The 24806-nt window shown below is 40.9% G+C and overlaps 1 protein-coding gene across 1 annotated transcript in view; it reads right to left on the reverse strand.

Annotated features, from left to right (window-relative positions):
• Nucleotides 1–21690, reverse strand: part of plcb2.L (phospholipase C beta 2 L homeolog) — a 53024-nt gene extending 31334 nt beyond the window's left edge. The window contains exons 1-3 of the mRNA XM_018231228.2: nt 21398–21690; nt 12920–12997; nt 5009–5077 (exon numbers count right to left, since the gene is read on the reverse strand). Of these exons, the coding sequence (XP_018086717.1) occupies nt 5009–5077; nt 12920–12997; nt 21398–21481 (231 nt within the window). The 5' untranslated portion in view covers nt 21482–21690. The remainder of the gene's footprint in view (nt 1–5008; nt 5078–12919; nt 12998–21397) is intronic.
• Between the last annotated feature and the right edge of the window lie 3116 nt (nt 21691–24806).

A 24806-nucleotide genomic window follows, 5' to 3' on the forward strand; every position in this document is an offset into this window, starting at 1 on the left:
TCCTTAAAGCAGGTGCTTATTTTTGAATTCCAAGCTTGAAAGCAAGTTTTAATTGCATAAAAACTAAGTATAGTGCCAAGTAGAGCCCCTTGTTGGCTGCCTGTCAACATAGGGGCTACAGAATAGCCAATCACAGCCCTTATTTGGCACCCTAAGGGACTTTTTCATGTTTGTGTTGCTCCCCAACTCTTTTTACATTTGAATGTGGCTCACAGGTAAAAAAGGTTGGGGACCACTGTTGTAGGGGAATATATATATATATATATATATATATATATAATCCATTATTATTATTACTGTAAGTGAATGGGTGGAAATATGAGGGCATTGCCTTACCATGCTATTTTGTGAAAGTCTTTGAGCTTCAACCCCAAGGCAGCTAGATAGATAAGGCCTCAAGTATCCCTACCCCAAGGCAGTTTGATGAATTAGGGCCTGAGTATTTTCATTTCAGAAACAACAGTGCTATGAAATATGTTGGCACTATATAAATACATGTTAATAATAATAATAATAATAATGGTACATAAACCCGTTATCTATAAATGAAATAACTAGAAGTGATTTACTGAATATGCAAGTGCCTGAAGCTACCTGCAGGTGGCAGAGTGGGAGTATAATTCCTACATAACATTGATTCCATGAGAATTCTATTCTTCTATTCTGATGAAGGTACACAGGACAATTACTAAGTGTGGAGTGAGATAAATATAAAGGGAGGTTTATAGGCTGCATTGTTTCCTGCAGAAAATTCCTACTGACATCAAACAGCATACGACTGTTATCTCCTTATGGAGGATTTTCGGCAGCGGCAAAGCTGCTCCGTAACTGAATAAAATGATCACTGCAATTCCTGGGGTCGTAGACATAAAGCAGGCCAAGCTTTGGTCATTGTTCTCTCCCTACGACAAAGTGCATTGCATATAATTGCATAAAGACCTGCATCAATTATTAAATACAGGTACGGGATCTGTTATCCAGAATGCTCTGGATCTGGGGTTTTCCAGATAAGGGATGAATGTAATTTGGATTTTCATACCTTAAATCTACTAGAAAATCTTTTAAACGTTAAATAAACCCAATAAGCTGGGTTTGCCAGCAATTATTATAAGGATAATTATTTCTTAGTTTGGATCGAGTACAAGCTACTGTTTTATTATTACAGAGAAAAAGGGAATCATTTTTAAAAATTTGGATTTTTATGGATAAAATGGAGTTTATGGGAGACGGCCTTCCTGTAATGAGGAGCTTTCTGGATAATGGGTTTCTGGATAACGGATCCCATACCTGGAATAATTGGGATTTGCTCAGTATCGGGAAGCCTGTATGAATGGACTCAGGGTCTTGGGGCTGACAAATTCCTTATTTCTCTCCCACAGACAGTAAATGGCACAGTGAGAAGGCTGAATGGAAAGAGTTATCATACAGATCTCTCCCAGGAGTCGAGTCTCTTGTTTCATCAGAAAGATACATCGGTTACACCTCTTTCTCTATCTCTGATTAGTAAATTCCCCCGGGTTGGGCCCTTATTGCATTGTTTTCTTTTCCAACACATGAAAGAATTTCCCTAGGGTATGACCTACAAGCCTGCATCGACGTCTTGGCCATCTGTTCCAATCTGTTCCACCCACAGTCTAACTAGTTCATTATTTTACACAGAAGCAGGGATGGATTTGGCTGAACTACAGTTCCCAGAATCCTCAGAGAGTGGTTTGTAGGCAGAAGATATTATAATAGAGCAGCACTGATTGACTAGATATAATGATAAATCTGACAGATGACATTGTACTCAGCTGCTATTTATAATGTAAAACAAAAGTTCCCAGATTATCGGCCTGAAGAAAGGGGCTTAAACTAATGGATGGGGGGCCCTATCTGGTGGCCAGTTAATGTAAGGTTTGGGATGAATGCTTATTTGCTGTCCTGGATGCCCATCCTGAAGGTTAGCTAGGGATAAGATCTAGGCTGATCACTTAAGCTGGCCATAGACTCAAAGATCCGCTCGTTTGGCGACATCACCAAACAAGCGGATCTTTCCCTGATATGCCACTAACGGCACGGCTATATCTGGGGTAATTTGAACGTTCAGCAAGGGGCTCCAACTGGTCGGTCGGGTAGAAATCAAACCTTCCCGATCGATATCGTGGCCAGATATCGATCGGGAAGACCCATCGGAAGCCCCCATACAGATAAGCTGTCAAATTGGTCTAAATGACCGATATCGGCAGCTTTATCTGCCCGTGTATGGCCACCTTTAGTTGCAGCACTAGATTAGAGCTGCCCACCTTTCCCCATTTAAGACAATTGCAAATGAGAAGATTAGTTAACCCGCGACTGTGGCAGGGGGCACAGAAATACCACATTTGGCCCACTGGTTTCCATTTGGACATTTTAGTCTAATATATTCTTGGATCGCAAGCAGGATAATTAAGATGACAAATACTGTAGGATGTCATTTTATATCTGTAACCTTGGAATAGGGTAAGGGGGTCCAACTATCTGTTGCACCACAAAGAGGGTCTTGAACTTAAAATGTCCAAAAACGACTGTTGTAAATGCTAGGAGAAGCAATTGATTCTGCACTTCTTATTTCCTATTGTCTGTAATCTTATATGAAAGTCCCCAGTGCTTGTTTCACACAAAGTCTGTACACTCCCTTGTGTTGTGGGTGCATTTATTTGGCATGGTTTAGGTCTGTTTAACCCATCCCCATAGATGGCAGTCAATGTTCCTGAGCATCAGTCCCCGGACACATGTGCAGACAGCTGCCATTGAGTTAATATAGAGAGGTGATCGGTCATTTTGTCGCCAGCCTGCAGTGTCGCTTAAATGGCTCAAACTGCTCAATGTGTGCCATTGCCCTAACATCTCTAGCTCTTTCATATATATGATGTCTGCTTTTTCAGCTGTACGTCAGGTACTCCGTCCTTAGCTAGTGAATCGGTGTATCCCTGGAGATTTATATGCAAACAAGCATTCATTAGATTAGTGCATTTGTTTATGTGGCAAACAAACCAGGAGAAGGGCCAACCTGGAGCACATGTAAATATGGAACCTCAGCATTCAAGAGTAACAACAAACCTTTTCACCTGACCGAGACACTGTAACAACAGAGAGCAGCTGATTTGCCTCCCCTAGGCAAATTTGAACTGGATTCATGGCTTACTATGCAAATAATAATAAAATTGCAAAGCATCAAGGTGAGAGTCAGATGATAGTGCTAGAATTCAATGAGGCTATGGCAGAAAGTACACAACCCCTACATAAATGTGTGTGTGTTTGTATGGTTATCACAGCAACCATTATTCCAAAAAGTCCCAGAAATAGGGTTTATGGTTGGTCACTATGATTCTCTTTATTTTCATGAAACAGTTAACAGTTAATAGATCACAAGAGAACCAGGGCAGTTTTTGTGGCACTTGGCACTTAAAAAGAAAATTCCTCATCTGTTCTATCCAAATCTTGGCCTACAACAAAGCAATTTGTACGTGTGTGCAGTTATGAGAATGCAGTGCTAGTGTGGAGGAGCTCATGGCAAACACCTGCATTTCAGTGAAAAATACAATAATTGTTCAATGTTTAGTAATAGTAAAAAGCTGTGCCTCCTAAACTGTAGGTATTGGAGAACTCCCTAGACATTAGGCACTGTTTCAATATGAAGTAAGAGTGATACACATATACTGCACAGGCGAGTTTACCTTGTTTATTAAAATTACCAGGATCTGGGGGCACCCTCCACCTTTGTCAGGTAATGACATAGTAATGCTACATTGCACAATTCACTGCAAATCTTTCCATAACCTGTTTCTAAGCGAGAAGCCTGAATTACACAGACAGTATCATTGCAAGGAGCAGCCAAGCAAGGTGAGTTGTCCCTAACGCTTCCTAGGACTTTGCCCTCGCCCAGGGTTACAACCTGGTCGGTAAAAATAAGACTTGATGACAATGATGTGAATGGGGAAGAAATATAAAAATATAGTAAGGCAAGTATTTTGCAACCCTACTCTTAAGAGATAAGTAAAGCTGCAATCCTTGGTGAGTGTCGAAAGTTAGTCACCCCCGCAGTGATCACTTTTTTGATACCCTGGACTGGTGCTCCTGTAAGCAGAAAACTGCCCGGCCTGGGGTTCTTCCAGCCAGCACCATGGAACAATCCTTGTCCTACTTCTTCTTTCTTCAGGTGGTTGCACATGTGCAATAGAGTAAAAAGCCGTGCATTAACCCAAAACAATTTTTTTCATTGTGCATACAATGGCCCCAAGGGAATGAAGAAAGAAGAAGCAGAAGAAAAAGAGGATCACTTCATGGTGCTCGTTGAGAAGAACCCCAGGTCAGGACAGTTTTCTGCTAACAGGAGAACCATCCCAGGGGATCAGGTAAGTAAACACAATCACTGGGGGTGCTCAACCTGTCCTTCTCCTTTAACTGAATGGCCAAGAAACAGAAAATAGGGCTTATTTTCTTATACCACATGCATCTTGCTACACCTAAGTTGTGTCTCTGCGTACAAGAGGGGTAGCAAATTGATGGGATGTGGGCATCCCCTTCCTTGTGTGTCATTGGTGATACAACTTCAAGCAGGGGCGTTTAAGCCCCCTACTGCCACCCTGATAGGGCCAAAGCAATGAAATCCCGACCCACGCACACTCTGCTCTTTACTTTACAGCGGCAGCATTGGGCAAGGGTGGTGCACACCACTAGCCCAGAGAGCACAATATTGTTTTTTTTGCTGCTCCTGTTATCCTGAGTTCCTCAGCTTGCCTTATCACTGGAGCACCCTTCACACCAGGGGACGCTGGGTGCTCTGGAGTCCAGTGGCACCAGGGGATGTTGGGTGCTCCGGAGTTTGATGCAAGGAACAGATCACAGTGTGTATGGGCTATAAGAAGCAGGGCTGTAAGCACTTGTGCCCCTGCCTGCAAACAGATATTACAACTTGCACAGAACTGACCAACACCTCATATTATCTTTGCATTTCAGTTACCCCAGTTGGATTTTCAGCATTTACCTTTGGAGATTTGGCAAATTTCCCAAATCTGGTGTCTCTGATGCTCGTAAGTTCCAGAAATTCCATTTCCTATAAAATAAAAACACATATATGTTACTTTAGAATGTAAAGATATCACCTTGAACTTTTTACGTTGCAAAGTCTAAAAGTGTTCCCACTCCGCAGCAAGATCAGGCACACGAGTTATGAAACCAGTGAAAGCAATAAATTGCCAAGCACACAGAGAATTTCTGCTTAATTATATTGCAATTAATCTTTCACCACTAATCCACAGAAGCACAGCAGTACATCATTATAATTATATATTACATTTGAAATGGTTGATTACACAAAATATTTAAAGAGATGTAGTTTTTATATCTAATTTCCTCTGTTTACACTGCAAATAATTCACTCTACAATATAAAATTTAATTCCTGAACCAGCAAGTGTATTTTTTTAGTTGAAATATTGGTGTGTAGACGCCATCTCAGGTCACCTTGCCTGGTCATGTGCTTTCAGAAAGAGCCAGCACTTTAGGATGAAACTGCTTTCTGGCAGGCTGTTGTTTCTCCTACTCAATGTAACTGAATGTGTCAAAGTGGGACCTGGATTTTAATATTGAGTGCTGTTCTTAGATCTACCAGGCCGCTGTTATCTTGTGTTTGGTTACCATCTCATTTTTCTGTTGTTAGGCTGCTGGGGGGAAAGGTACCGGGGGATATCACTCCAACTTGCAGTAAAAAGTGACTGAAGTTTATCAGAGCACAAGTCACATGACTGGGGCAGCTGGGAAACTGACAATATGTCTAGGCCCATGTCAGATTTCAAAATTAAATATAACAAATCTGCAGTATGCCAGCCTATCTGTGGCTACACATGGACTATCTATTGGATACTCTAGGATGGTAAGTCTTGCTATTTGGTGGTGCTAACTGTTTTGAACTTATGGTCTTGAAAAGACGCCCACATCTTGTGCTAATTGATGATTAAAATAACTAGAAAATCAAATCCCTGACCTAGAAGTTTGCTTGCCTGATAAATATACCCTTTTATGGCTTATGGGTCAAGAAGGCCTGTTACACCCTCAACCCATCATGGTGGCATATTACCGAAATCCCATCTACACACCACCATTCTAACTGATTTTATTATGCAAAACAGTTAGTTTCTATGTGAAAATCCTTCTTTAGCTACCGTTGTTACTTCTGTGTACTTCTGTACTTCATATGTAAATGCTGGCAACCCCTTCTTAGAAAACACCAGACTGACAAACATAAAATAATCAAAGTTTCCTAGAGCACAAGTGCCTCATGCAAATATTGTTTGGCTTTGCCACATGTGCAGCTTGCGCACATTTACAGAACTGGCGAACCATGATCTCAAATTGTTAGTCAGTACCTTTCCAGCATTTTGAGATTATCATTCACCAGATCAGACAGTTCTCCTCTTTGCTGAAAAATGCACCTGCCCAGGGTACCAGGCAATATTCAGTAAAGAGGATCATCAGCCTGGGTCCAGGATGAGTGATTTTCAAGGCCGGAACTAAGGGTAAACATGTGCCTAGAGCGAGTGCAGATAGCTTGAGGATGAAGTAAAGAGATGAGTGAGTGACAGTTAAGAAGAGGGCAGTTGGGTAGATAATGCAGTGGCCAGGAGTAGTGCGTGACCGTACGAGGGGGTTGTAGAGACAGCAGAAGCACTGGGGATTTGCAGGGGACTAGGTTGTCAGGGTGCTGGGTATAGTAGAATACTGTAATAATATAGTAAAATACTACTTGGCCTGGCTCTGTTGATTATAATCACTGGGGGTCGGGTTCACGTTCAGATTTGGTTCTATTGTTATCACAACTATATACAAGTACATAGTAAGACAAAATTACAAATCTTTGAACCTCCATATTTATGGAACAGACATTAGCAAGGAGAATAGTATGTAGCATTGGTTTATAGTAGGCATTAGACAGTTTTTCAGTGGGCTACTCAGTTTATAACATCCGGTTTGGGATTTCTGCGGTGCAAAATCAGACAAGAAATTCCCCTGATCGTGGTTATGTGATAGCCACGCCCAACATCACGGAAACCCAAGATGAAGAACTCAATAGAAAGATAAGCAATTAAAAATTGCGAACTAATCATTTTAAAACCACTGAAAATATTTCATTACACACTTTTTCATTATGCAAAAAACATAACTGTTTTTGGGTAGGGTCCACTTAAACGTGGGTTAAGCCCATCTGGTACTTCAAAATGATAAAAATATATTTCATATTAAGGGACTATAGGTACAGATGAGGAATGTTACTATTTTCCAGACTTTCGTTTTCAATGATGAGAGGTAAATAAAAACAGCATGGGTAAATAACCGTCGCCCATCTCCAGGGCTGTGCCGACCTGACTCTCTGTGCTGATATTGCTGTTCAACAAGTCTCAAAAGAAGAAGTGGAAATAGCAATTTCTTATCCAGAATGATTACTGTAGAAGTATGGTGTCGTACAATGGGCCTGGAAATTGGCCAGGGGAGAGACACAAAGGCAAGGAAGGAAATAATGATGCAAGCTCTGTGGTTAGCAGCAGAGAACAGAAGGAGGCAGAACACTCCGCCAAAGCAAGTACAAATTAAATAGCAGATACTGACGGGTCTCACTGCATAGGGTACGGCAGGCTTATAGCACAAATTACAGTTGGAAAGGTTAAAATGTGTTTTCTGTGATGAATTTAGTATATTATGCCCCAAACATATACAATAAAATATATCTCTAACCAGCTACAGGTAACACAAATAATCTCCCATGTAACGTGTGTACCATATTTAAGAATATAGAGCATATCTAAATGTTCAGACATGTAAAATGGAATTGCCAATCTAGACCACTGGTTCCCAAACTATGGAGCTGGTGACCCTCGGGTGGACCAAAGTAAAGGCTCTGGAGGCCCCAGCTTGAAGGCCTGTTAGGTTGAACACTTATTTGCTGTCCTATATATTCTTGGGACTATGGTTGAATGGCAGCAATGTTTTCATATATCAATGTAGCCCTTTTATGAGCTACGTGGTGCCAAAAACGTATGATCTAAACTTCTGAAACATAAAAGGGGTCATTTCCCAACTAGAAGATAGGGTGCAAAGTAAAAAGATCACCTTTTTATGTTCAAACTTCAGTGAACTGTTGTAGGTCTCTGAGCTGTGTTTTGAAGCGCAAATACCTGCCACTGCTGCTATGCATACAGTAGTACCTGCATTATGAAGCACTGTATTCATGAGGGGAGGGAGGCACATAGATGCATCCCTCCCTGTCCCATACCTTGTGCATCATTCAGACAATGACGGCAAAGGCGGAACAGGACTCAACAAATCACTCTCTCTCAAATCTAGCACTGGATTTATTTTATCCAGCATGAGATGAGCTCCTTTCCTGAGCAGTTCTGTGCATGAGAACAAAGGGGTCCACTCCTACACTTCTGCCCAGGGGCATCATAAATGGGCCCTAAAGTGTTTTTTAAACTGAGAAGCAGAAGTTTCAGAAAGATATTGATAGAGTAGACTCAAACCTGCTCTATTTTTGTGCACATCCAGTTCTTGGCTGGCGAGGAATAATGACAACAGTGATTGGAAACCTATGGTGCTCCAGATTTTGCAGACAGCGTTGTCCCAACATTTCCCCAGAAATACTGGTAAATGTCAGTATGCAGCAATATTTGGGGTACCTGAGTTCAACCATCCTTGAAACTTTAATCACAGCAGAAGTATTATGGTTGCCACATTGTCTCTTTGGCACAAGAAGGGGGCTATATTTGCAATGCTCCTGAGAAAAAAGATTATCATATCCTGGGCAGGGATTTAGTGTGGGCAGAGAAGGTCTAATGTGTCACCTAGACAAGTGCCTTGGGAGCCTGGAGGTAGGGTGACCGTGATACCAAAAGGAGACATGGAGGCAGGTTCAGCAGGGAAAACAAGAAGCTCTGACTTATCCAACCCAAAATGAAATATGAGAAACACATAGGGGCCGATTTACTAACTTCAAGTGAAGGATTCGAAGTTAAAAAACTTCGAATTTCAAAGTTTTTTTTGGGCTACTTCGACCATCGAATGGGCTACTTCGACCTTCGACTACGACTTCGAATCGAATGATTCGAACTAAAAATCGTTCGACTATTCGACCATTCGATAGTTGAAGTACTGTCTCTTTAAAAAAAACTTCGACCCCCTAGTTCGCCATCTAAAAGCTACCGAACTCAATGTTAGCCTATGGGGAAGGTCCCCATAGGCTTGGCTAACTTTTTTTGATCGAAGGATATTCCTTCGATCGTTGGATTAAAATCCTTCGAAAAGGATTTTATCGTTCGATCGAAGGAATAATCCTTCGATCGTTCGATCGTACTATTTGCGCTAAATCCTTTGACTTCAATATTCGAAGTCGAAGGATTTTAATTCCTAGTCGACTATCAAGGGTTAATTAACCCTCGATATTCGACCCTTAGTGAATCGGCCCCTTAATGTTTTTACCAATAATGAGGAATGCCCTATAAAAATACAAAAAAAAGCAGAAAAGCAGCAGCAACTTCAGGTAACAATTACGTACGATAGCAGACATATCAGTGAAAAATAATCAACATGACCTATAGGTAACTTTTAATGCATATTAATATGTATAAGAGTAGTTTTATAGTGTCAGTATCACTTTAAATAGTATACATGTTTAAAAAAAAGTCTATTAACAGTAAGAAACTGCTGGCTGGTTGCTACTTATAACTGGACCTGGACAATTTAATTCTTATATAAATCAACCATCTAGTCCCTCATCTGGGAGTTAGTGCTAAAATGTGAGTTAGGACAGAGACACACGCTCAGATTCGGGGAGATTAGTCACCCAGGGACAAATCTCCTCTTCTTCCGGAGACTAATCTCCCCGAACTGCCTCCAGCCGGCTAGAATGTAAATCGCTGGCGGGATGGCAATTGGTGTGCTTCGTTTTCCAAAGTTGCCCGAAGTTGCTTCACGAGGAAACTTCGGGCGACTGTGGAAAACAAAGCGCTCCGAGTGCCATCCTGTCGGCGGGAGGCAGTTTGGAGAGATTAGTCACCACGAAGAAGAGGCGATTATTGATGGGTGACTAAATCTCCCTGAATCTGAGCATGTGTCTCTGCCCTTAAGGTGACCATAGACACACAGATAAGATTGTACCAACTAAGTTTTGAGAGCAACAATCAAGTTAACCAGTAAGTCATTTGCCAGAGTGTAGATTTATAGTGCAGCATTACTGGATCACATTGCTTGTTATTGTCTGCGACATGACATGTGCAAAATCCAGTGGGGTTAAAATTAAAATTCCTCCAGTCCATACCTCCCAACATTTTGGAAATAGACAGAAGGACAAAAACATTTGCCGCAAAATGTGTTTGGCCACGCCTATTTTTGTGTGACCACACCCCCTAATTACCATGTCCATTTTATAAAATTTGGCAGGTTATGGAAAGTTTGAACACATTTCTGTGGTTTGTATGTGTTATTACAGTTTTGCTAATGAAGGTGAATTGCCCTTTAAGCTGCAAGTCACAGTTTCCCCAAGAGGCCTGCTTATCTTAAATAGTTACAATTGTATCTTTGCTTATCTTAAATTGTTACAAATGTATCTAGGTGCTCTTGCCACGTATTCTGGACTCTCTGACAAAAGCCAATTATGTTTTAGGAAAGTTTGTACAGTAGAACCCCCATTTTATGTTTTTTAGGGTACCAGGAAAAAATGATGTAAAATCCGGGAAAATGTAAAATCAGGGAAATGTGTTAAAATTACTTTTTCTTCAAGTTCTAAAAGGATATAAGTACAGGAGTCAGTTTTACTTTGAGATACAATATTTACTGTGCATTGTTATACTATGGGGGACATGTGCAAGGCCTTTCTGTCACATACACAACCTAAAGTAATAAGTGATTGGTGCAGGACTGTACAAGGGGCTGACTAATTGGAATTGACCATTTACAGGCAGAATCAAGGCAAAATATACATCTGGTTAGTGAGGGTCGGACTGGCCCAGCGGGAGACCTGGAAAAAACCCGGTGCACTCCCCTAATGGGCCCCATCGGGCCAGACCCCTCTGCCAATCTCCTGGGCCTTCCTAAAAAAAATCAATATGCGCGCCGCACACCGCACTTCGTGCGGCTCCAGCTGCGCATGCACACTGGTGCAGCTCCGGTTGCGCGCCAGCGCTGCATGAGAGCCGCTCTGTTGGAACACCCACGCCACTATTATAGTGGGGCCAGGGGGTCCGGAGGGGGGCCCTGGACAGCAGTCTCGGTGGGCCCAGGGCCCCCCAGTCCGACCCTGTGGTTAGTATTTTAAACCTCTTTATTTCACAAATAATATCATTCATAGAGGGAAAAAAGCAGTTTTTGGGAACATAAGGACAATATTTTGATGTAAAATCCAGGAAAGCATTACTTAAAATCCGGGAAATGCACCCATTGAAATGCGTTATAAATTGGTGGGACCACAAATAAAAAATGTAAAATGCGGGGAAACTTAAAATCAGGGTACCTAAAAATCGAGGTTTCATTGTATCATTTTCTGTTCAGTGCAGGAGATCAGAGAAAGTCTGGACATTTCAGTAACAATCTGGGACTGCTGGTTGATGCAAGCTTTTAAAGGGAATATAATCCCCAAAATAAATTCTTGCTTAATGAAAGTAAAAGTAATCGGAAGCAACTTTCCAATGTCAGTGGCTTTAAAGTTCCTTGCAAACTTTTTTACAATTGAAAGCAATATTTGCCTGTTACTTTCTGTGCTACTTTCTGACACTGTAGTAAAAGTCAGCAGACCTCCAGCCAAAATTCAGATCCCCACAATGACTTGCATGCTTTTTCACAGATCTAGTACTCAGTTGGCTTCTGCTACATTGTGTCAGGACCAGATAATAGCAGAGACATAGGTACTGCTTTTAGTTACATTGGTCTTAAAGGGGACCTGTCACCTTAAGAAATAATTCCTAATCCTATTTTATGATGTTAGTCAAGCAAAATAAACTTCACTTGAACTTTAAATGGATTAAAATCTTGTTTGTTTTTTTGTCTTGGAATTCACAATCACAGCAAGCAGGCAGCAGCTATTTTGTTAACACTGGCAAGCTTTGCGTCATGCCAAATTATGTGCCAGAATGGGACACCCAATGCCAATGTCTATGCACTGGCTACATAATTAGATGGTGAAGAAGGAGAGAGAATGTGAGGAGAGCAGTGACATCTAGGAAGTGCTGAATGGAAAGTGAAAGCAATTTCCTGCCCCGCCTAAGGCATAGAGACGGGGCAGGCAATATATGATTGACAACTGAGAGGTAATTTTAATAAAAAAAGAATTTGGATTTCATGTTTGATTTAAAAAGGACTTTTATTATACAGATTTTTATGCTTGGGTGATAGGTCCCCTTTAAATTGGAAAGCTGCATAGAATGAGTTTTTGTCATTTGACAAATTTTATTTTTGAATCTATAACCTGTAAAGCGACTGGTGCCCAGTATATCTATTAGTGGCATTACCAGGGATTTCTGTTAGGCTGATTTGGCGATATATTACATGCTGTCTGTTATTTAATGGTGTATTGTTATAAGAGACATATTTGATGTTAATGTAAATTTTCTATCTTGCTATGTTAACTAAACAAAGCCGTGGCCAAATATTTTGAGAGTTGCGTAATTATTTCTAGGGCTGCTATAGGCTGGTAGATGTGGGAAAGAATTTGCCCTTACCTGTGACTTGCACTAAATTGCCTAGAAACGATGACATTTTATATAATACACGCAATGGCTGGTGGGATGTAGGGCCTATTATATCAAACCAGCTCATCTTGATGTTCTGCTGAATATTTTCTTGGCCAGACATTTCCAGCATTACATGGCAAGGCTACTGATGAAACAGCGCAGAAAGACAGAGAAGTGCCTTACCTTGCTTTGGAAAGTCCAGTACAAGTAATAGCCCTTCGGATCGACACGTAGTATAACAGGAGATGCAACTGAAGTTTCCTGAAAAAGAATTGAAATGAATAACTGCCGCTTACAGGCCATGAACAAGAATTAAGGAATAGGGATATTAATCATGTTGTCAGAATTGAAGTTTTGCCTATATGTGCACAATTCCACTTTATCTATTTAAACGAAAGCAATATTCATAAATATTCATAATATAGCACAGGTATGGGATTTGCACATCCAGAAACCTCTAAATTACGGGAAGGCCATTTCCCTTACATATTAAAGGGGTGGTTCACCTTCAAACAACTAGTTGGTTTCAGATAGATCACCAGAAATAACGACTTTTTCCAATTACTTTCTATTTTCTATGAGTGACTGTTTTTCTAATATTGAAGTGTAAAGTGTCATTTTCCACCTTCTGAAGCAGCTCTGGGAGGAGGGGTCGCCGACCCTGTAAACTGTTCTAAATGGATACATTTAGTTGATACATTTCTTATCTTTGTCCCTGCTGAGCAGAATCTCTGGGTTTCATTACAGGCAGCTGTTAGATTTGATACAAGTTGTTAATATTCCAAAGATGCTGCTGAGAAATGTATCAACTCAATGTTGCAAAATTGTACCAGTTTAGAGTCTGCACCTGAATTACTGAAACACCAGAGACAGGAACATTCAACTATAAACTTAGATTTTGGAAAAACAGTAAAAAATAAATAATGGAAAGTAATTGAAAAACATCTTTATTTCTGGGGAACAATCTAAAAACAACTGATTTAAAAAAAGTGTTTGGAAGGTGAAGAACCCCTTTACGCAAACAATTACACATCTTTTAAATGATTTAATTTATCACGGTAATAATAAAACAGTGCATTGTAATAGATGGTAACTAAGCTGCATGAAGCCATATTGGTGGCAAAATAATCCTACTGGTTTTATTTCATGCTTAAATGATTTTTAGCAGACTTAAGAAATGGTGATCAAAATTACAGAAGGATCCCATTCCAGGTAACAGACCATATACCTGTACTATCTAAAGACACAATAGAAATCATACCAGTGCCATACATATATCCTTTTCATTTTCTCCAGTGGGTTGTAAATTCTCTAGCCAACAGCATACAGGGCTGCACCCTACTATTTACACCCAGTTATCTGCAGCCCCCTCTATAAAATATAATAATATAAACATCATGGAACTCTTTGGTGACTTCTAATATCCTATTTTTGAAGAGTGGGGGCATATAATCCCTCCTATAAATCTATGAAGTGGATTTTCTTAGTAACAGGGCCCTGCGGCTAAATCTTTTATGGGTCTTGTTGTGGTTTATGGTTTTTTTGCATGATTAATAAATCAAGATCCCCTCATGGGCCATCTATATTCCTGAGCCCCTTGGCCACTGGTTGCTGCCTCTGTTGTTACGCCCTGTAGTAGGATTGAATCCAGCCTCTGAAAATCTTTTGAATCTTCTTAAAACGCATATATTGGAAAAGCTTTTTGGTGTGTTTGTGTATTTTCTAGAGAGCAACCCTTTTAAAATAAAAAAATAACACAAGTGGTATAAAGGTGATGCCTTTATTGGCTAACTAATATAATCATAGCAAGCTTTCAGAACATTTGAGTGCCTTTTTCAAGCTGATTACAATGAAGCGGTGGTGTTCTCTGATATATATATATATATATATCTATATACAACATTCAGCTCATAGGTCAAATGACAAACAAAAAGGAATATCAATCTAAGTGTAAGGTGTCAAAGTCATTTACGAGGGAATCTGCAAGAGACAAGCAGATAAGGTACATGATAATGTTGGTCAAAGAGGCTGAGTATAAATTAGGGCTGAATTATTGGAGTGTAGAGTAGAATCAAAGGAATTCCATATGAACTTTTAGTCCATATCCAGACATGTTGGTATTTTCCTGTATTTTCTAGAGTAACTAGTACAGTTGGGTTGCATGGGTACATAACATATACCAAAAGCATAATGCAAGAAGAAAGCACCATGTAGTTAAGGTGGGTGGGTTGCACTTTGGCACAGTTCTGCTCTCAGGCATTTGCTCACAGATCTCTCTTATGAAGCTGGTTTGCCATAATGTACTACGTTATTCTCATAACCTTCAAAGCCTTTCATTCCTCTGCACCTAACAACATCTCATCTCTTGTTTCTCTATATGTTACTGGCTGAAACCTCCGCTCCTCTCAGAGCAACCGCTTGGTTGTACCCCCCACTACTACTGCTGTTTCCGCGTCAAACCCTTCTGTCTTGCAGCTCCTTATATTTGGAATGCCATTCCTGAATCTCTCCAGAGAGAATCCTCCTTCAATGTCTTTAGAACGAAACTCAAAGACTACCTCTGGTAGCACCTGGATAACACCTGAACTGCAAACTGGCACTTATATAACAGTGTAACTAACTATAACCTACAGCGCTTTAATACCCCTCCGAATTGTGTCTGTAAGTTACCCTCCCATTTAGACTGTAAGCTCCACAGGGTAGGGTCCTCTATCTTTCTGTCTCCTTGACACTGAGCACTTAATCTGTATTGTAAATATATTTTATATTTACGTGAATTGTATTTATAATAATGCTTACTTATTATTGACCCCTTGTTTGTTACTACTAATTTATCGTTTTGCTGTACAGTGCTTTGCCCTCAAGGAGTTCTATACAAATAAAAATATACATACATACATACATACAGTCTACTGATGAGAAAATAAGGCTCTGAATAGTAATTTAATACCCTAGTGAAAACATTTGCCAGGGACCATGATTTTTTTAACAAACATTTTCAATCCACCAACATTTGACATCATTGTGCAAAACAAAACTGCAGGTCCTAAACCTCAACACATATTTCCCCCCAAACCTCACCACAGGCTTGCTTCAACTTTTTATAACTAAAGTCAAGACCAGATTATCTCTGTGGGTTTATGCACTGAGCCACATTTTGCATTGTATGCTCATTCCCCAAACACATTAAGCTGGTACTTCACCAACTACTAAAGCACAAACATACCCAGTACTGCCTTAAATATGCAATAACACAAGTTCAAAAGCCTAAAACAACACTGGCAAAGAATGTGGAATTGTGGGATTCTGTAAACCACTATAAAAACGATAGGTCACCTTAAAATAAACCTTTAGTGCCAAATAGGTTGTATACTAATTAATGTGAATTTCAGTTTATTTTTTATACATTGTGTTCTACAGGTCTTTAATTAGTTGCTAGGATCTCACTTAACCTAGCAACCAGGAAGTGGGTTTACTGAGAATTGGAGGACGACTAGAAAATAGGTCTGAATAGAGAGATAAGAGACACAAAAATGAATAGTGATAAAGATTTAGCCTCAGCTTTACTGAGTGTTTTCAGTTGGTGGGACAGAGCTCATGATGACCAGATAGCATTATACAATTTAGGGCAGAGACACATGGTCAGATTCAGGGAAATTAGTCGCCAGGTGACAAATCTCTTCTTCTTCGGGGCGACTAATCTCCACAAACTGCCTTCCCCTGTGGTCCCACAGGGATGGCACGAAGTTTATGGGCGACTTCGGAAAACAAAGCGTCCCAAGTACCATCCTGCCAGCGATTTACATTCTAGCCAATGGGAAGGCAGTTTGAGGAGATTAGTCGACACGAAGAAGAGGAGATTTGTCACCGGTCGACAAATCTCCCCCGAATCTGACCGTGTGTCTCTGCCCTTAGGCTAAAATAAAGCAAAATCAACACAAACAAAAATGAAAACCACTTAGAAAAGTAAAGGTCTGAATCATACTAGAAGTTTGTTGAATCGCTATAGGGTTTTAACATTCTGTGGCTACTTGTTATGTTACTAGAGTCCAAAGAATGAATTATCCAACCATTCTGGGTATAATATGCTTGTAAATAATCAAAGCTGGTGTTAAACCCTCCTGTGCTAATGGTAACTAGTAGCAACATAAGAACCATGAGTGTAGCCAAGTGGAAGCACTTAGGAACAGGCAGATAATGGCACAACAATATGGCTAATGCTATTGACATAATTAAGTGCAGCAGCGGAACAATTGCGTGAGTTTCCACAGATGCAACATTTATTACATATGTAACATGTACATTTGCAAATGAATGGGGAGAGCTCAAAACACTCTTTGAAGCAAGAGTTATTTTCTGTACTTCTATGTGGGTATAAATTAGAGCGTCCCATCAAGAGAGACTGGAGTGGTCTCAGGGTAGAGAACGAGGGTTGGGTGATGTAGTTGGTCGGAGAGCCTGATCAGACCCCGCATGAGTTGGAAGGGAAAGTCAAAAATAACAAATCTGCAGTTATGCTGTGACATCTCTGGTATTTCAACAAGAAGAGTAAGGTCCTAGTATAAATACAAGCAAACTCAGTCATGACAGCCCAATGGATCAGAACTGGAGCTGTTGCTCCACTTCACTTCTTTATCTGCCAATGCACCATGTACTGGCTGCTATTATGCATCAGCAGATTCAAACCTGGCTATCCCCCCCAAACTTTGCATTTGTACAAAACTTAACTGATAAATATATGGCCAGTAATTACCTTGGTAAGTGGTCTGTGCTTATATAGGGGGAAAAGGTGATTGGAGGATGGAGTTGTTCCCTATCCAAGTGTAGGTGGGAAATCCCTACTGACCAAGAGATGGGAGTGCGATACAGCACTGTATAAAATACAGCACTGTTAGTGAAAGGCAAGCGAAATGTAACGTACAGTATACTAAAACCAGGGTTGGACTGGGGCGGTGGGGCATCAGAAACAAACCCAGTGGGCCCGCGGCTCTGATGGGCCCTGCTGGCCCAAATCCGCACCCTGTGGTTTCTTCCTGCAGTGATTTCCAGTCCGGCCCTGACTAAAACCCAGAACAAACCCCAAGGTCCCGGTCTCGGCTCATGCTTCTACCTATAACAACCGCCTTTCACTTTGGGAGGAGTCCTCTGCTACTCGGATGCTGCCAGGTCTTAAAGTGAGAGGACCAAGGGGGAAGTTCTGGGCAGACAAGGGAATCATAATGTATACTGCAAGGATGGGGAACAGAGAGCATAGTTGAAGGTCAAGCCAAGGTTGATACGAATCAGGCAACACAGTACAGAATCTGTAACCAGGAGTGTAGTCAGGACACGGGTCGGGGTCAAACCAAACAGAAACGCAGTACAAAGTCAGGATCCAAAAGAATGGTCAGGAACAGGCAACAGCCAAGACAGGCAATTGTCAAACAGATAATCAGACATGAATCTCACCCAGGAACTATCATGAAACAGACTTGGACAATCAGGAAATAGACTTGGGCAATGAGTCCAATGAGTAGGATTTTTTGTTGCCAAACTAATGGCTTAAATGGATCACCTGTGGTCAGATTAACAACAAGTGAAAGGAAAGCCGTAGGAGTGAACCAGTCCAGGACCTTACATGGGACAGAAGTAATGCAGACAGCATGGAAACACCAGGCCACTGGTTACACAAGGCTGGAAGACTACTAGTTAATACTATATATATAAAAGTCCATAGAACTAGTCATCAGGGAAAATGGATGGAAATCCAAGAAAGTGTAATTAATTGACACAACCATGCCATACCGTATTTGAATACACCTGCAGATTTTCAAAACTTTGTAAGTGGTGATACTTTTTTTTGCATTGATTTGCATAACAAATAAAAGACAGGGATGGTAAAACATGCTAAACACACACATTATACATACAGCCTTTTAACCCCATACATTAACCCCTTGTTGAGAGAGAGCGGGGGCCTGTAGGTTGGCTTGTGTTTCTTACTAGCAATCAGTTACAGCATTCCTCATATGGCTTTTCTACACTGACCTGTAAAGAAAATGAATATGGGGTAATGGATGAGATCAACAGCATTTTAAATGAAGCATTATTTATGTGAGTGGAATTAATTTGGGGTCATTTATGAACTGAAGGTGCTTTCTGCATTTTGTTGGTCATGATTGTGCTCCAGTTACCTCTGCCCTAGCATGGCTTGCAAGCTCAATATTCTTCATAGAGATACAGTGGAGTTTGTCTGAACTATCTCTTGAGCTCTATGGCCCAGTCTCAATCACAGATTGTCCCGCAATGGTGGTTAATGAAATGGGAGTTTGAGAACCAGGTTAACAACCATGAATGGTGATCACCTGCCCAATTAATATGCAGAAACCCCACTGGGGCCAGAGATATGACTTTACAAATTCAAACACAGGTGCTGAAAAATTGATAAAGGTACATTCACATTTACATAGTTGCCAATGAGTCCAACCTTGCTCTTCTCATGAATGGTGTTCAGCTGTGCCTCTATTGAGCTGCCATCACCCTGGACCTGGAGCTTCCAGGGTGACTGTACTGGGTTGCATCTATAGGAGCTCCAGAATCGCACCCAGTAAAGTGGATGCATATGTCAGTTTGAATGAGAATTTGCAGGCTGTGACCACTGGTTCTCTAAACTGTAGCAGCTAAAAAAGGTGTTGTTGCTGTAGTTGTGATCTAAAATCTCCTTTGTCATCATTAGGGCAGAGACACATGCTCAGATTCGGGGAGATTTATTCACATCTTCTTCGGGACGACTAATCTCCCCGAACCCGGGTTGGCACTTGGAGCGATTCTTTTTCCGAAATCGCCTTAAGTTTCCTTGTAAGGGAACTTCGGGTGACTATGGAAAATGATTGCCATCCCACCGGCGATTTACATTCTAGCCAGTGGGAGGCAGTTCGTGGAGATAAGTCGCCCCAAAGAAGAGGAGATTTGTCGCTGGGCGACTAATCTCCCCGAATCTGAGCGTGAGCGTGCTTAATTTATATAGTGCTAACAAGCTATGCAGCACGTCACTATAATTATCCAAGGGTCTTAAAATAAATGAACAAACAAGGGTTACAGAATAGTAGAGTAGGATTAGAGGGCACTGCTCACAAGAGCTTGTAACCTCAAGATCCTACTAGAATCCAAGTAAGTAAATCACTTTTTCTAGAGATAAGGAGTAGAGTGGGAAGGAGAGGATCAGATTACATGTATGGAGTTGTGGTTGAGATGCTAGACTTTGAGAGAAACTAAATTGAAGCTGGTAGTAGAGTTGGGGATCTGAGAATGGGGGAAATTAGCACTGGTTTAGATGAGGATGGAATGAACCAGAAGAAAGTGGAAGGTTAATTAGGTGATTGAGTGTATGGTGTAGGGCTAAGTGTATTTCACATTGTGTTACATGAAGTTACATAAAGCCACAGCAGTGTTGGAAATATGGGTGGGGATTAAATAACAATTTCTGTATCATTTCTCTTTTTATATTACTTAAGCCACATGGGTTTTGAGTAATGGCGTGGGGGATATTGGGGAATCTCTGCATATTATACATTTTTATATTGCACGAACCTCACAGTGTTGGGTAAATGGGTGGGGGTGACAGTGGGAAAACGTATAATCCTTCGTAGTTGTGTCTTGTTGTAGGGCCCCGTTATATGTGGTGTAAATGGCATACCTCCATCTTTTACTGAGCTACAACTGCAGGACAGGGTCCAAAGGGCAAATATGTGCCCCATGGTACTCGTGCAGGGGTGTTAGTAAATGACCCATTTTATGCCCTACACCCTGACACTATCTAATATTATTATCATTTATATCCAATGGGGCACAATGGCATTTCATAACTTCCCCCAATGTACAAATGCTATAATATGATATATATATAGGAAAATTATCATTTTGCACAGTTGTGATGTGTTTGTATATGTAGGGTGGAAGGAGGTTATGGCTCCAAACTCAAAGACTTGTGGATCTAAATAGCAGTCCAAGCAACCTCTGATTACACTGCACTATTAAATGTCAGTATTTGTTAAACAATTGCAGGGAATTTTTTTAAATTTCATTCCTTTTATCTATTCACTTATCCCAAACCCTGATCTCAGGACTGTGCTAGTCCAGTTGACAGATTTTTATATTCCATTCTGAAAGATTAAATTTTTAGCCCGTAGGGCCCCTTAAGTTGCGGGAGCAGAAGAGAATTGTCTCCCAGCCAGTTATCTAAGAAAATCAGACAATCAAATCTTATTGTTATTAGTGATTGTGTCTACGGAAATGTCAGAGAAAATACTCAGTAGCAGTATGAGCAATATGACACAAATGACTCAGAAGAACAGAGTGAGGAACATCTTGTTCCAATTTAGATCATACAGACCGAGGAACAAATTATGGCTAAACAAAGAATTGCTGAAGAACTTTGCACAGTGCATGTCTAGTTTATCTGTTAATAGCTCAGGTCACATCCTTTGTATGTTTGATATGATATTTATATTGTATATATACATATAGATCCATAATGAGACCTGAAGAGTGACAGAAAAAGAATCTGCTCCCACCAGGACATGGCAATGGCTTCTCTATTACGAAGCAGACAATTTCAGTTTAGTTTAACTCAAGTAACCTCTCACACACACAGAAAACATTTCAGGGGATAGCAATACTCACATCATCCCATTTGATGAAACGTTCTCCTTTGGACAAGTAGGGTTTGACCTCCACGGGAGCAAGAATGGGAGTTAGCATAGACATCCTGCACTGATATGCAATGTACCAATGCTCAGTCTGTATCTTTTGGGTCGTCACATCATGCAAACCCCAGTCTTTTATTCATGCCTCAAGCACCGTAAGCAAATGATCTAGGAGCCATGGATCTGCAATGTAAATGAGCAGGCTGGGGAAGATAATATTCCACCTCTTAGGACACTTAGCATGTCACGACTGCAAGCTGGATGAGGGCAACAGACAATGTGGTAACAATACAGGCTGCAAACAACAGCAGGGACTTCCCTTTTTCTTTGCTTTTTTTTTTCACTTTAACGCTGTCTTCCGGGAACTCCATTTATTTCTCTTGCCAGCCCTGACAAGATCTGTTAAGAAAATGAAAGGCCTTCGTGGGGAAATACAGAAAAGGAGACACGTCTGAGTCTCTGAGGCACCAGGGTCTGTGAACCATTACCTGCTAATGGCAAGCTCCATAATCCACAAGTGATGGGCAGTCATTGATCAACGCCCAACAGTACAAGCTTTTTTTGAAATCTGGAATAGGATAAGGCTAGTGGCCCCAAAATGGGAAAAGTCAGGTAAATTTGCTACCGTTGTTCCAGAAGTCTCAGCCCTAGCTATTCATAACAATATGACAAGTGTATGTAGTGTATATAGCACATTTGTACACAGTCACCAAATCACTGAGCCAATTCACAATCTCCATAAAAACTATAGAGTTTCAACCAACCACTGTAGATGGACATTGTCCTCTGTAGCAGAGGTGGAACAAGTAGTTTGGAGGTCTCTGCCCCCACCCATTTCTCTCTCTTTTATTTTATTAAACAGATTTAAGGAGAAGGAAAGTTAGGCACCCCCAAGTGATTGTATCTACTTACCTGCCCCCCCGGACAGGTGCTCCTATCAGCAGAAAACTGCACTGGCCCGGGATTCTTCCAATGAGCACCACGGAGCGATCCTCTTCTGGCTTCTTCTTTCTTCAAATTTCCCGGGGCAGACGCATGCGCAGTAGAACTAAATATCTGGCTTTTTTGTTAAAGAGAAGCCACGGGAAGAAATAAGAAACCGGAAGACAAACGTTTTGCGGTGCTCGTTGGAATAACCCTGGGCCGATGCAGTTTTCTGCTGATAGGAGCACCGGTCCGAGGTGTCAGGTAAGTAAATACAATCACTTGGTGCCTAACATTTGGCACCCCCAAGTATAACATGCCCTTCTTTCTCCTTTAAATAAAGGATATCACACAATATATATAAATTACACTTTAGCATTCATTGCAATAAACTTGAAAAAACGTGTCTTATATTGTTTGTATTCCCTTTATTTGGTGCATTGTATGTCTCCCCCTCTACTAAGTGACCAGGAGCACTACTAACCATGTCTTGGATAGCGATAACTTTTGCATCTTGTGCAACCAGTTACAATCTCAAATTGCCCTATGGATCACCCGTAAGCCTCTGCAACACTTTTCCCCAAATGTTTTCTGTACATTCACAATTTCCTCTCTCTGTACCCATATGCATTGTGGTGTAATCTTGCATTTAGGTTAGGTATGTGACCTTCTCATGCGACAGAGAGTGGCATAACTAGAAGCTTATGGGCTTTAATGGGAATTGAGGCCCTAGGCCCTCTACTGCACCATACGACTGCCAAAAAACCCATCACTAACCCCAGGCTTTTATCCACCTGTAGGGATGTGAAAATCTTAGACACCCTTACACTTTACAGACAGGCACATGCCTAGTAATATGGACACCTCAGTGGGTCCTTATGGGGACCTTGTGCTTATGTAACCCCTGCAGTTCACACAGTGTACACTAGTGGCACTGTGCCAGAGTATAAAAGGTTTAGGAACCATGTGCTCTGGGTCCATTGCTTAAGCCCAACCAAGCAGGCTGGAAGGGAATGGGTAGTGCTGACCCTAGGCACCTTGGCCCTAGTAATTAGACAGCTATACTCATTTTATAGATCTCTCTAGGAGTGATAGAGAGGTTATTTAGTTGAGCAGCTCAAGGCTCCGCCGAGGAGATTAGAGGGATTAAGATCCCAGGGTATTACTGACCCAGAGTAGGGAACCAAGTGTTGAGATAGGGATGTCAGGAGTTCCCCTAGTCTGCCACTGGAAGATATCCTGAAAACTGGGCAATACCCATCACATGCTGTCAACTTACTCTCTGCTGTATATTCCCTAGCCTGTGGGGATTCAGCCTATACGTGCTGTGAGTATATGCTTCCTTTATGCTGCTGTGTATGTTCTATACTCCATTGTGGATCAAAGTGCTAAATGATCTATGTGTTATTGTTCAATAAATACTGTTCTTCGTTCAACTGTTAAAGAACTACTGGCGCCCATCATTGTGCTATCGCACCAGGTTACAGTTACACTAAACCCTGCCTCCACACCATTGCGAGGGCTTACCCCTGAGAAAGAGAGCTCATCGGTGGTCTCAGCCCACCAAGTTGAAAGTAGCTTAAACTGCCCTAGCACAAGTCAGTTTACTATAGCGCTACACACCCATATGCTTTCATATAGGCATGTATAATTGTGTATTGCATTTTTTTCAATAAAGCGTCCAGTAGAAAGGATTGAGGCATTTGTTCCCAAGGGATCCCCTGATGTCCCTGGTCCCAAGTGCATTTAGTCAATATAGTGAATCAGCAAATACATGCTAACATCAAATGTTTTGGGCTCTGAATGTCTTCAGGGTGAGCAATAGAGACTAAAAATTTCAACACTAAACTTAGGCTCCATCACTGTGATGATTCACTTCCTGGAGGCATTATTTACCCTACTGGTGTCTGTGTGTATCATTGCCCAAGAAGCAGAGAAATGTCACACTACTCACCGGGGTAAGTTAAAAAAAATGTTGAAACAGACTTGGATTCCACTTAACAGACTGCATCACTTCTTGAGAAAACAGAATCCGTTGAGACCAAAGGAAAGTGAAATCATTTTCAGTAGAGGAATTGCAATCACACCACATTGCACCTTTACTTTTAAAGCATTTACATGACTTTTATAACATTTTGTAGATAGGAAAATATTATGTTGTAGTCGGAAAATATAAATGATATTTTTTGTTTATTTTGCCACAAATGTTTTGTTTTTAGCAACGTCTGCAGTGGAATACATTTTTCATAAACATTTTCTGAAAATTCTTTAGGAATTATATGTTTATTACCTTAGGCCCTAGGTTGTATTCAGACCTACATCACCCGTATGGTGTGAAGAGTTTTTAATTGCTAGCCTTCTTTCCCTATCCAGATGACGGCCATACCTGGACAAAAAAGTTGGACCTGTAGTTTATATGAGGATGCAATTCATTAATTAAACTGGTTAGTGATGAAAATCAT

This window comes from Xenopus laevis, chromosome 8L, assembly GCF_017654675.1.
Source record: "Xenopus laevis strain J_2021 chromosome 8L, Xenopus_laevis_v10.1, whole genome shotgun sequence".
Taxonomy (NCBI): Eukaryota; Metazoa; Chordata; class Amphibia; order Anura; family Pipidae; genus Xenopus; species Xenopus laevis.